The sequence below is a fragment of the Neovison vison genome, chromosome 12 (assembly GCF_020171115.1).
Source record: "Neovison vison isolate M4711 chromosome 12, ASM_NN_V1, whole genome shotgun sequence".
NCBI lineage: Eukaryota > Metazoa > Chordata > Mammalia > Carnivora > Mustelidae > Neogale > Neogale vison.
In genome coordinates, this window is record NC_058102.1 from 9,511,002 (window position 1) to 9,524,601 (window position 13,600).

General features: G+C 54.9%; 1 protein-coding gene across 1 annotated transcript; it reads left to right on the top strand.

The window, feature by feature from the left end:
* The first annotated feature begins 234 nt into the window (after nt 1-234).
* Nucleotides 235-11,938, top strand: DNAL4 (dynein axonemal light chain 4). Its single transcript, XM_044226524.1, has 4 exons — nt 235-313; nt 7,913-8,123; nt 9,718-9,801; nt 11,140-11,938. The coding sequence occupies exons 2-4, from the start codon at nt 8,055-8,057 to the stop codon at nt 11,302-11,304; spliced, it is 318 nt and encodes a 105-aa protein (XP_044082459.1). The 5' UTR covers nt 235-313; nt 7,913-8,054; the 3' UTR covers nt 11,305-11,938.
* Nucleotides 11,939-13,600: the final 1,662 nt, after the last annotated feature.

A 13,600-nucleotide genomic window follows, 5' to 3' on the forward strand; every position in this document is an offset into this window, starting at 1 on the left:
CCCTTCCCAGTTCTTTTCTCTGAAACACGGACTTCTGTACCTCCGCGGGCTCCTCAGGCCCACTTAAGACGACTATAACTGAAGCTCCGCCTCCATAGCCTCTGGCCACGCCCCCTTCCGTAAAGCCTTCCGTTGTAGGGGCCTTTAACATTGATTGACACTTTTATTCACCAATAAAAAGTGAAATTCCTGTCAACGTCCGGTGAGGAGGCAGGACTTCCTTGTTGTTGCTAAGACACTCTTGTTTCGCTCCTTGACAACCCTGGCGGGGGTGCGCTAGCGGCGGCCCCGGCTCCGGCCCCCGCGGGAGCAGGTGAGGCCCCGGGGCGCGGCGGGGAGCCGGGCGGGGAGGGCCGGCCCGAAGCGGGGCAGAGTGGCGTCGCGGGGCGGGTGGGGCCTCGGCCTCCGCGGAGGCCCCACCTCAGTCTCCTGCCTGCTAGTCCTGGTCCCAGATCCTCCTAACCCCCACCCCCACACTTCGGGGACCTGCGAACTCGGCCGTGACAGATTAGCGGTGGCGACTCTGTGGGCTGCTCCTTCCCCCACACACCCGAGGCCCCGTCCCGCTGCGCGGTCCCCCATCCTCCCCGACCCGGCTCCCCCCAGGACCTTGATCCCCCCCCCCCAGCCCACAGCCCCCGCCAACACACACGTTTCGCGGAGTAATTCCCCCCTCCCACGGCTGGACGGGTGGTCGCTGTCGCATTGGCTCAGACTGTTTGACTTGGACAGTTGGTGACTTGCTAGAACTCCAGGCTGGTCAGCTCCTTCTTTGGGCCTCAGTTTCCCCATCTATAAATAGAAGCTGGGCTTCGTAAATAGAAGGCCTCTTCGACTCTAAAGTTCTAGGATGTAATTCTTTGACCCAGCTATCGGCTTCCCTGAGGATGTGCTACCCATCCTCAGTTACCGGGTGTAGTGAAAAGAACTTGGCAAACCCAATTTGGATTCCCAGTTACAGGACCTTAGCAAGTTATCTAACCTCCCTGGGCTCCAGGCTGAGTTTATATGGAATCAGGATACAATAGGGTATCTCCTTGGGGAATTCTGAGGATAGTAGGAATTGAAGTGTAAAGAGCCCAGTCCAGTGTGAATTTACTATTTGTTGTTTCACTTCCTTTGTCTCTTACTTCCTCACATTCTCCCCCTCTGAGAAGTGTCACCAGTGCCCTTAGCGGCAGCCGTCATTTCTTCAATGTGACCCTCAAATCCAGATCTCCTGCTCTCATCTTTCTACGGGGCTTCAGTGGTTAGGGATGCCTTAGGTCATATTGCTGTGCTGGTTGGACTCAACAGCTTCCCTTCTGTGACCAATGATCCGTGATTTGGTGATGGCCTCCCCCTCACAAGACACCTTTATCTGCATGTCTCACCAGCCACGTAAACTCAGAGGTTCCAAAATCAAACTGGCCCCCTTCTTTACTTGTCCATCCATTCAACGTGACTTGCCCTGTCTTTCTCAGTGGCGAGGCCATCGTCTCACTCACTCGGCCACTCTCCTCACACTCGGGCGGTTGTCAGTTTCCCTTGATTCTGCCTCCTCAAGGACTTCCCATCTTCTCCATTCCTGAAGCTGCCATCTTGGCTCAAGTCTTCAGTGCCCGTCACCTGAGTCAGTGCTGTAGCTTCCAAACTGGTGTTCCCTACCTTTAGTCTTTTCTGTTTATCCATCCCACCAGAATAATTGTCTGAAAACAATGCAATGCCACAACCCCCAAGAGACCTCCAAAGGGGTTCTCGTTCCCCACTAAAAATATCCACACTTCTCAAGCCTAGGTTTTAGAGCCCTTCTGTACTTCCACAACCCAACCCCAACATTTTTTCCCAGCCTTCTTTCCCCCTTCTGTGCCACGTTCTGTCCTCTAGCCAAACTGGACCATTGGACTGTCCCAGAAAAGGCTTTGAGCTTACTGCTTGGTTGTCACTGTGTTTGTCCTTATCTCTGCCCCACCTTGTCCACTTGGCAGGATTCCCACTCAAATGCCCCTGCCACCAAGCTTTTCTTGCTATCTTCTCCCCCATCCCTGCCCCTTCCAGAACTCTCCTCCTCTCTCTGTCTCTGTATCTGCCTTGTGACAGGTACTGCTTTCTGCCATGAAGCATAGTTAGTTCCTGTGTATGTGTGTTGATCTCTCCGATTGTAAGCTCCTTGAAAGTAGAAACTGTCTCTTGCTTGTAGTAGAGTCATTGAAAAGGCATAACCTTCAAGTCCTATACACCTGAGGGACTCCTAGCTCCTCCGTTTGTTAGCTGGGTAGAAAGTCCCTTTCTTTTTCTCAGCTGTCATGGTCATGTCTAACAGAGTACCTGTTTAACAGAGTTATTGGCAGCGGGGTGGGGGGCAGACAGCAAATAAGATCCTGTATGTAGGACGTCCATCCTGTTGCCTTGCTCAAGGTCAGTGTTCAATAAATATCGAATGGATTTGATAGGTCCTCTCCCTTCTCAGGGGGCCAAATGAAATGTAACTTAATCACAAGATAGACATCTGATGGGCTTCTGCCATGTGTCAGGCACTGGTCTTTGTGCTCTGGGGGTCTACAGGAGAATAGACGAGGTTCTTCAGCCTCGGGGTGATTGATTGTCTGGACTCAGGACACATGGCTAAGTCGTGACTGGTTGTGAGACGTCACAGAAATTATCAATTGTGAATGATAAAAAAAAATAATAGGGCACCTGGGTGACTCAGTGGGTTAAGCCTCTGCCCTCGGCTTAGGTCATGATCTCAGGATCCTGGGATCAAGTCCCGCATCAGACTCTCTGCTCAGTGGGGAGCCTGCTTCCCCCGCCTTCTCTCTCTCTGCCTGCCTCTCTACCTACTTGTGATCTCTCTCTGTCAAATAAATAAATAAAATCTTTACAAAAAAACATAATAAATCAGTGCTAACTCCCAATTTATTTCTGTAATAATGTCATTCTTAGTCCCTTACATTCAAATCTGTTCTCTTGAGTGGGAAGGAGGGGGTGGGAAACTTCGTAACCCACTGTCTGTGGGAAGTGTCTGTTCTTGTGTAGAGCTAATAGCTGTGACGGTTATGACTTTTTGCTGTACTTTGTATCTTGACAAAAAATGTTTGGGATTTCATCCAAATTTGGATATGTTGGTGAGGGGGTACCACGTGAGTCAATATTGCTTATTATATCAGTTACTCAGAGAGAAAGTGTCTTCATCTCTTCATCTCTCTGTTTCTTTCTCTTCCTACTTCCTTCCTTTGTCTTCCCTCCCTCCCCTTAGTCTAAGGCATAGCAAAAGTGTTCACTGGACCTCAGTAAAATAAGAAAAAATAAGGGCAGTATTAAAAACAACACCAACAGCGGCAACATCGTGTATGTGTTTGTGTGTGTGTGTGTGTGTGTGTGTGTGCGCGCAGGCGCATGCGCATACGTGCTCCTGCATTTGTGAAAGGTAAATGGCTTTTCTGAGGACTCTCCTTTTTTCTGCAAGCATCTCCTCCTAACTATTAAAATCTTCCTTTTTAGTAGATAATGTGTTTAATGCTCTTGCTTAGCATAATTTAAAAATGCAATCCTGCGTTTGCTTTCCCCTCTCTAGACTGATCTGTGAAATGCAGATCTTCCATGTTATTTCCTGACCGCACCATCATCTTGGGTGAATGGCCACAGGCCCTCAGGTTCTTCTCTCTTCCTCTTGCCAGCTTTGCTCTATGTTTGCCAGAAGGCGGAGGGTAGACATGGCCCGGAAAGGCGGGAAGATGACCAAGGTACACAAGTGTGTATCCCGGATACGGCTGGAAGCAGAGGTGTGCCTGGACAGGTGCTGGACTGGGAGATGCTGAGACATGAAGCTGTTTGCATTTTGGTCTGTCTCCTACTTGCTTGTGACTGGGGGAAATAGGTAGAGAAGGTAGAATTAGAAGATACGGGTTTGGATCCTGGCTCTGTCATTACTGGCTCTGTACCCTTGGGCCAGCCTCCAAACCTCTCTGGGCCCTCAGGTGCCTAATCTGAGAACGGGGAGTGGATGCTGCCCCCACGGGTTGTTGTGGGGTGAAATGAGACATGAAGGAGAACACCCAGTGCACCCACACCACTATCGCTGGCCCCAACTTGTTCTCCAGAATTTCCTTGTGACTTTCGTCCATCTGTGCTAATACTGTGGTTTGCAGGGTGACAACTCAGTAAGTATGGGTTGGTTTGGCTGAATGTTCAGATGTTCTGTGAGCCCGCATAGAGGCAGAGAGAGAAGAAAGACTTCACAGGTCCCCTTCCAAGTGCTCCAGTAACAAGAGCTGACATTTACTCTGGAATAGTCTGTGCTTCAGCCCCAATTTCTAGATGAGAAAACTAAGGCTTAGAGAGAGAAACACTTGTCTAAGACATGCGATGTGAAATCAGACCTGCCTTTGGAGCCTATACCTTGCCACCGCGTGTCCTGCTCTGTGTGTCTTCCCATCTCTCAGATCCTCGTGGTGGTACCCAGAGGCACCCCAAGATCCACAGGCCAGGAGTGTTCTGGGCATTGAATGGCTGGGGACACCCCCAGGGAACTGGCAGACACTTTGGGCCTTCGTCTCCCCCATCCCTCTCACATCCCCTTGCCCTCTTCAGGATCCTTCTGAAATACTTCAGAAGCAAAATAATACATAGCAACTGAGGTCAGTGTCACAAAAGAACAAGGCACAGACAGCAGGACAGGGGCACTGGCTGTTTCGAGGCAATGACAAGAAGAGCCCTGTCTGTGCCTCCTGTTGCCTGGGAGAAGCCTCGCAGCAGACACGAGCGAGGCTGGATGTAGCTCACGGAGGTGCCCTGGGGCGGGGAGAAGAACAGGGGGCTGGAGAGAAGGCACAGCTGCTCTGGGCTTGGTGCACCAGGACGTCCTGGGACTGGTACCCAGCAGATTCCAGGACCCTGGCCGTAGGCACATGTGCATTATTAAAGGACTCTCTTTTAGGCCTGATGGGACTTCTTTCTGGCCTGGAGCTGTCAGGCACATACTCATTTGCATGGAAGATGGATAAGGTTATTAAAACCTCTGGGTCCGCTATTTTTGGTAGCGTTCTTCCAGCCGGGTTTTAAATCGCAGCAGAATGACTATAGCTGTACTATAATGATATGGCATCATAAAAGATTCTCTTACTTTTCTGTATTTGGCAGCATATCATCTATAACTGTTCCTTTTTATTCTGCAAGTCTCATCCCTTTTGGATCCCCAGAAGTACAGGTAGTGGTTAGGGAAGCCATTTGCAATTGTGGTCCTTCGTAAATGTGCTTGGATCGTGTTGGTGAAGTCCTGGCTACTGGCAGGGCGGCGGTAAGAGGCGCGCAGGGCTCTGCCACTTCCAAAGGCTCAGAGGCCACTAATGGGTGCTCACGTGCATCTCTGAGAACGAGAAGGTGGGTTGCTCCCATTTTACAGAGGAAGAGACCAAGGCTCAGGTTGAGTTACTTGCCCAAGGCTACAAAGCAAGGGAGAGAGCAGAATTCATTTTGGTTATAAAACAGGCATTCAACCATAAATACTCTGCCTCACGGTTCTCCACACCTCCCCGCCCCCCGCACCGCCCCCCCGCCTCCAAAAAATACCTGTCCAAGTAGCTTTCCCCCTTGGTACCTTAAGAATGGACTTTGGTAATACCTCCAACCCATCAGGATTCCGTATTCTCGGATCCACAGAGTCCAGCCACTGCCATCCTGGCCCTCCCCCAGGGCACGCATGTCCACACTCGCCTCTGGATTCCCTTCCAGGCCACTCCAGGCCCGCACTTGTGAGCCCCGAGGAGGAATTGGATCGAATTGATATATTTAGGCAGAAGAGGCCCCAGCAGCTGCTGAGGACCCGGTGTTCAGCATTTGCAGCTGAAAATCTTGGGAGGTCAACAAACCGGAAAGCCCTTTGCCTTTGATCATTGCTGCGGCCGCCACTTCTGTCAAACTTGGATAATGTGGGGGTGGGGGTGGGCAAGCAAGTGGCCTTGGGGAAAGAAAGCCGGGCGGAGAGGATGGAATTGGAGATGGGCCTTCATATTAAGGAGCAAAGACCAAACAATTCCCTAGATTTTGTGAAATAAGAAACACGAGCAGAAAGTACAACGAGGTGCTGCCTGGTCATTGGCCAGCTTCTATGTAGAGACAAAAATTGCTAATATCTGAGCACTCCAGATGCGCAGACTTGATGAGAGGAGAGGGGCCGTCTGTCCACGGGGAAATCGGGTGGCGGAGTCGGTGGCAGGCTCCCAGCCTTGTGCGAGGGAGCCCACCAGATGGGGCGGTGCGGTTGGCCTGTGAGGCATCAGAGGGAGGAAATGGTGGGCGTGGCCCGGAAAAGCTCAGCACTCGGCCATGCAAGGGTTGAGTTCACGTTAGAACCCCGGTCACGGACAGGCCGGACATCAAATGTGTACTTCCCGGCTGGGGTCATCGGAGCCGTGCTGCTGGCAGCTGGCTGGGGGCGGGTTCGTGGGCACCTCCCAGGCGACAGCACTGTGAGGAGGGCACAGGCCGGAGACGGGCCGGGAGTCAGACCCCAGCCTGCTGCTCACTAGCTGAGATCTTGGGCCGACGACAGAATGGCTTCAAGCCTCCATTCGTGCAGGCCTCCCCACGCGGTCCCTGCAGCAGCGGGGTGTGAGGGACCGGAAGCCCAGCAGATGTCACCCATCGTCACTGCCCGTTAGTTACTCTGCGAGGCATCTTCCGGCTTTGGAGGCTGTGCCATGACAACAAACCTATTTGGGACTGTGAGGCGTGCTGGAGTAACGTTAGCGGGAGGTATCTGTCCAGCCTGGATGGTTAAATAGGGCTCATAGCACGGTGGTTTAGATGCGTTTAGATCAGTACTTCTTCTTCTTTCCCCTGCGCCCCCCCCCCCAGGGGCAGAGGGAGAAGCAGACTCCCCGCCGAGCAAGGAGCCCACCGCGGGACTCGGGACTCGGTCCCAGGACCCTGGGATCATGGCCTGAGCCAAAAGCAGACGCTTCACAAACTGAGCCCCCCAGGCACCCCAGATCAGTACTTCTGCTGAGATGAAAAAGTTCTTTGAATTACAGGATAAATTGAATTGTAGAATAAAGAGAAACACCAGGATTTCTAGCAATGCTCCCAGACATTTAGGATTCAGGCTCTTCTCTTTAGGAAAAGTCCCATCTGTTATTATATAACTAGATTTGAAAAAAAAAAAAATCCAAACATATGTATTAGGCTTTATCCCTCTCGGTTCATGTACACGCACGTTCTCTCATGTATGTGGCCACGTGCCGGGCCCTGTGTTAGCCGCTTTACATACATTGTCTCATCGGATCTCTTACAGCCCCAAGAGACAGATGTGACTTACCCCTGTGTTAGTGCCGAGGCATTGGAGGCCCAGGGCCACGCTGCTGGTGACCAGTAGAACCAGCACTAATGCCCATGCCTTCCACTTTCTGGACCAACTGGCCAGAATAGGGAGACCTGGGCTGGGAGCCGGCCATGCCCAGGAGGACACAGATGATCTCTGCTCCGGTTCCTTCCATAAATCAGATTAAAAAGCTCGGTGAGGGGGTGCCTAGAGAAGGAGGTCTTGCTTGTCCACAAGACCAGGACTGTCGATCCTGACCTTGACACTTAACTTTCTAACCACGTGTACGGGGAGGTGAGGCCCACGTGCATCAGGGTTCCCGCAGACTTGCTGCATTTGCTAATTGCCGGCTCAGGCACCAGCCTCGGCCTGGCCCGCAGTCAGTATTTGTCTTGATAATGACAGTGTGGGCTTCTAGCAGCATACCAGTGTGTTCTTACCGGTCCCAGCAGCTCGTGTTGACTCATCCTCCCGTCTGCAGTCTTGCTGGCCATTTGGAAAAGGATGTGGAGGAGTTAAGACGGGGAGGTGTCACATTGTCAGTGAGACATTTCTAATTTGTGATGGATGGGTTTAAAGCCAACTCTCTCTCCTGGTTTTTCCTGTTTTCTACAGCACCCCTTGAGGAAAGACATTTTCTGCTCCCACCCAGTTGGCAGGGCCAGCTTCCTGAATCTCCCGGGTGTGTCTTAACTGCCAGTGCCAGCGCCTCCTGAAAGCCCCACTCTCTCCCTCCAGTGGTCACAGTGGAAGGATCATGGGAGAAACAGAAGGGAAGAAAGAGGAGGCTGATTATAAGCGACTGCAGACCTTCCCTCTGGTCAGGGTAAGCCACAGGGGAGGGAGGTAGGGAGGCCGGCAGGCCCGCACAGCCTCCTAGTGAGACAAGGAGCCCGTTCCCCGCAGGGCAGCAGGAGGAGGAAGTGAAGGGCTCTGTGGGCTCGGGTCTGGAGGTCTGGGGGTCAACAGTGCTTCGTTCTGTCATCCATTCATTCATTCGACAAGTCTTTCCTTAGGCCCCTACTACGTAGTCTAGGCACTGCAGTGAACAAGCCAGAGAGGCCTGGGTCACATGAAGGAGAGGCTTAAGGAACATAACTCAGGTAATCAGTGCTGTAGAGAGAAATAAAGCAGGTGTATGGAGCTAGTGGAGAGAGGTTAGCTTCTGGAAGGAGTTCTCTGATCTCTGACTTGAATAAAGCTGGGGAGATAGCCTTGCGGATATCTGGGGAAGAGCATTCGAAGCAGGGAAAACGAGCACAGAAAACCCTAGGTGGGAGTGAGCTCAACATTTTGGAGAAACAAAGATCGGAGTGCTGAGCTGGGTGACGGGGCGTGAGGCCAGGCCTCACAGGCGGGCCGGCCACCCCGACAGACACAGTGACAAACGTGGATTCTGTCCTGACTTCAAAGGCGAACAGTGGATGCTTTAAACCGAGGAGTAATGGGATCCGTTTGTTGTTCTTAAAAGCTCACTCCAGCTTCGTAGGAATGGATTTTAGGGAACAGAGTAGAAGTGGAGAGACCGTCACTGCAGACTGCAGGGGCCCAGAGAGATGAGGGGGTGTCTTGATCCAGGTCACGGTGTGGAGGTGCACATGGTCGCACTCAGGACCGATCTTGAAGGTTGAGGCAGTAGAAGACACTGGCGCCTTGGGTGGCAGGCACAAGGGCACGCGATAATCCAGATAACTCCCAGAGTTGGCTTTTTCTGGAACTTAGGAGAGAAAATGGTGTCAGTTACCAAGAGAAGGAAGATGGAGGTAGGGTAGGCTTGTGGGGAGAGTCGAGTTATCCTTTAGACATCTCAGGGAGCTGGTCAAGTAGACAGCCGGACGTCAGAGTCTGGAGACCCCGAAGGAGGTTGTAGCTGGGAATGAAAATGTGGGAACCCTCCGCATGTAGAAGATAGACAGAGTCACAGGATGGGCTGGGAGGTTGCTGGAGAAGAGAGCGGGGTGGAGATGAAGCCCAGGACTGTCCTGCAATCAGGGTGGTCAAGGGGAGATCCAGCAAAGTTGGCGAGGAAGAGCAACCATGGGAAGAAAAATCAGAACCGTTGAGAGCAGCCGAGGTGTCTCTTCACGCTTTCAGAGTGAGATCCAGCGGCATTCTGGGGCTGCTTCTAAATTATTTTCCATAACCCGCCTCTCGCCTGCCCGGGCCAGGCTGCTGGCTGGAACGCGGTGTTCATGAAGCTTCATGCCCTTGCAGAGGGGCCTGGGTGTGAGAGCCTGCTTGGTTCCACTGGACTCCACACCCCAAGTCTGGAGATGGGCCACCTCTCTGGGCTGTGCCCAGGACTGTTCTGGGGCAGCTCCCCAGTATCCGTGCCTTAAGCGTGGGACAGAGAGGCCCAGACCACAAAGCCAGGTCATGGGCTAAGCTTCTCTCTGTTTGTCCCCCTGCCCTGTCCCTAGCACTCGGACATGCCAGAGGAGATGCGAGTGGAGACCATGGAGCTGTGTGTCACGGCCTGTGAGAAATTCTCCAACAACAATGAGGTATTGCCGTTGGTACAGGCGGCCTTTTGTGCCTTTGGTGACCCCCGTGGGTGAATCAAGTGGCCCCTGTCCCCACATCCAGCTCCAGAGAGCCATAATGGGACCTGGCTAGCACCTTCCTTGGAAGGATTTGAAGCCCGTGGAAGGCCAGGAAGGGAAGGGTCTGGTCTGGTGCTGTGTCCCAGCACTGGTCTGCTGGTCACACCCAGCCCTAGAGGGCTCTCCGTGATGCCCCTGCCCGTGCTTCCTGTCTCAGGCAGGTGTTTCTCTGCCCAGTAGATTACCTTTTCCCTTTGGCTCCATCCCAGCAGAGAACAGGACCCAGCCAGGCATCAATTCATATATCCATTCATCCATTCCGAAAAGATGTGAAACACCATTTCTGACACTAGTCGCTGTTCTAGGTGCTGGGGACATGGCCAGGAGGCATTGACGTACAACGTTGTTCATCAGTCTGGTGATGACTGAGAAAGCATGGCAGCCGAGAAGCCAGGCCCTGGCCAATGAGAGCCTGGGCTTTGAGCCAGCCAGGCCTAAGTTCAAATGCTGTCTCCAGCCCTTGCTGGCTCTTTAACCTGGGAAAAGCCATTTCTCAGCTCTGCGCCCTGGTGTCCTGATCTGTAGTGGGGAGTCAGATGCTGTGTCCGTGCTGGGCACTCGGGAGGAGGTGTGTGCCGAGGGGGCGCGGGCTAAGCGCCTGGCATGCTGCGGGGGGCGCTCAGCACACAGCTGAGCCTGGGACTCCCCCTCCAAGGCTAGGTCCTCTGCCCCTCCCTAGACTTCTCAAAAGAAGCTTCTTGAAAGAGCCAGCACAGAAAGGAGTGGGGGCTGTTGCCATCAGTGAGGGAAGCAGTCCAACTGCTTCCAGGAGCCCCTCAAACCCATTAGGGGGAAGCTTCTCTGTTCCCTGAAGACAAAGCTGGCAGCTCGCAATGCGGACAGTCGCGGACAGTCTGCAGAGTGCTGACAGGCGTGTCACTGCTCAGTGTCATGTCCCCAGCGCAGCCTGCCGCTGCGGACACCAGAGACAAGCACTAAGTGGCAGAGCCCAAACTCGGACCCCCGGCTCTGTCTGCGGACCAGTGTCTGCTTCCCCTCCCTCTCCGGTGTCTTCTTGATGCTTGGGGTCATGTCTGTTCTTCTGTTCCTCTGTAATAGCCCCGCCGGGGGCGGGGGGGCTGTGCATGTGGGGCAGTGTGGAAGCCCTTCCTGAAGGTTCCAGGAGCAGGAGAACAACAATAGGGCGTCGGGCTCTTCTCTTGCCAAGATTCCCAGAGAGGGGGCTGACCCGTGCCCTCCCCTCCCCTCCCCTCCTGATGAACGTCCTCTTCACTCCAGAGCGCTGCCAAGATGATCAAGGAGACGATGGACAAGAAGTTCGGCTCCTCGTGGCACGTGGTCATCGGCGAGGGCTTTGGGCTGGAGATCACACATGAGGTGAAGAACCTGCTGTACCTGTACTTCGGGGGGGCCCTGGCCGTGTGTGTCTGGAAGTGCTCCTGACGTGGCCCCTCCCCAGCCCCCGGCCCAGGGGGGCCCAGTACTGCCGGCAGGTGTCACTGTCCTGGTCTTTATCGGCCATAGGCAGATGGCCCCAGAAGGAGCCTGTCTGCTCATGGGACACTGGCAGCGTCTCCCCTTGTCCTCTGGAGAAGTGATGCCCCCCGCCCCCAGAAGCCCCTTCCCGATCTGACCCGCAGGCTGAACAAACCACTGCATCTCATGGGGCTGGGAGCACCCTAGTCCCCCAGCTTTGCCTGAGGACCAAGCAGCCTTCCCCGGTCCCCTCCTCTCCCCACCCCCAGCTGCCAGGCTGTGAGCCTTTTGTACCTGCCTCCACCCCTGTACTTGCACTTGGTAGCCCGGGGCGGAGGGTGTGGACATCACTGAGCCTCTGCGAGGCTCCGGGGCCAGGAGTGCGCTCGCCGCGAGGCCTGTTTGCAGGGAATCCTGGCCTGCCAGCTACCGCTCATCAGGGACCGCATGCTAATTTGTACTTCTTATCTCTGCTGGGTTTTCTATATTCTTTTTTGAGCGTGGGGAGAAGGGTTTTAGTAGAAGGGTGAATCCTATTTTACACAGCGGTCTTATTTATATAAATGTCTTGGTTTTTACAATTAAAGTGACCAAAAATGGACCTTGATCTACAGCCTCTTGAGGTTTTGGGGGGATGGGCTCAGCATCCCCGGGCTGTGGTGGGTCCCGGGAGCCCAGGGAGCCTTCAGGCTGAACAGCGAGGCTCCTGGAATGTGTGCCCAGGCACAGCCCCACTCTCCCAAGCCCTGCTCCCTCGCCATTGCGTCCTGGCTGGGGGTCACAGGCTGTTGCTGGGGCCACGGGGACACTACCGAGACTCCCTCGGTGGCCAGACTGAGCTGCCATCGCCATAAAGACGTTTTCAGTCTCAAATGATGGAGTTTTAGTTCGAAGGTGTTCGTTCAGCGGCTGCTGAGGTCCAGGCCCCGGGGTCAGGGACCCAGGATGGAAAAGCCCCAGACCCTGCCGCCTGCACGTTCCCGGTCTCATGTGGTTCTGGAGGAACACTTGAACTCAGTTGTTTCAACCAGACAGGAAAAGTGATGTGACCAGAGCTAGGCCAGGGCCCTCTGGGAGGAGGAAGGCGAGCCTCCGCACCCAGCCCAGGGAGTGAGGGGGGCCTCTGGCGGCTGAGGCCTCAAAGTGACTCTTGAAGGGCAGAAGGGGGAGCTTTCCTGGGGGAGGGATTGTCCCAGGCCAGGAGGCAGTGGGAGTAAAGACCCAGGCGGCAGAGTGATTTGAGCACGAGGGGGGCACACTGAGGGGCTGTGAAGCCCCTTCTGCTCAGGGGCTGTTCCCTCCATTCAAGTTCTCAGACCCTCAGATACTGGGCAGAGCTGGGGCAGCCTGTCCTCTGCAGCCCTAAGTGCTCCCTGCTCAGGGGGCCTTCCTGTGATGGCCCACCTGGGACACTGAGGCCTGGCAGTCCCCGCCCCCTGCGCCCTCGCCCTTTCCAGGCTGAGCGTGTTTGTCCCCAGGTGTACCAGCAGGTGTGCTGGGCGGTGTGGTGGCTGTCGGGTCGCTCATGGACAGAAGTGCTTGCTGAGTCAGCGCCCCGGGGTCCTGACCTGAGTGCCGGGGGGCAGATGAGAACTGGAAGTTGAGGTCCCCGCAAAGGCTGACCCCAGGCCGGAGAGATTGGGGCGCACAGAGAGGAGTGACAGGAGAGGGGACGCCGAGGCCTGGAATGGCTGGGGTTTATTAACCCGCCGCTTTGCATCTGTTCTCGCCTCCCATCTGCCTCTGCGGCTGCCAGGCAGGGAGGCTGGCTCAGCCTGCGACCGAGGTGGCGGGGGCGGCATTCGGGAGCGTGGGCCCTGAGGTCCACCGATCTGGCTCAGGCCTGGCCCTGCTTCCTAACCTCTCTGTGCCTCGGTGCTTTTGTCTGTAGAATGAGGATAAGAAGCACCAGCCTCCTGAGGCTGTTGGGAGTCTCGGCCCTGCCTCTGGAGCAGGAGAGCCCCTGGGGCTGTGTGCGGTTCCTGTCTGGCCTCCTGATGCCCAGCCCCTTGGGCCGGGGTGGAGACTCCGTGAGATGCGCGGTAAGCAGCTGGCCCTCGCGGGCATGTGATACAGGGGTGCTCCTCGGCTCCAGGCCGCAGACCCGCTCCCCGCTTGTCGCCCCAATTCTGCTCCCACAGAGCGCCTGGTCACTGTCGGGCCGGGTCTCAGGTGACCGGGCACTGTGGCAGCTGTGTCTCCCAGGGATTTCTTCCTTCTGCTCTCAGAGGCCAGCGCCAGCCGTGGTCACCCCGGCCTTCCT

Coding starts and splice junctions, on each gene's coding strand:
- DNAL4 (XM_044226524.1), top strand. CDS start 8,055: ATGGGAGAAACAGAAGGGAAGAAAGAGGAGGCTGATTATAAGCGACTG. Junction 8,124..9,717: donor AGACCTTCCCTCTGGTCAGG/GTAAGCCACAGG, acceptor CCCTGTCCCTAG/CACTCGGACATGCCAGAGGA. Junction 9,802..11,139: donor AATTCTCCAACAACAATGAG/GTATTGCCGTTG, acceptor TCTTCACTCCAG/AGCGCTGCCAAGATGATCAA.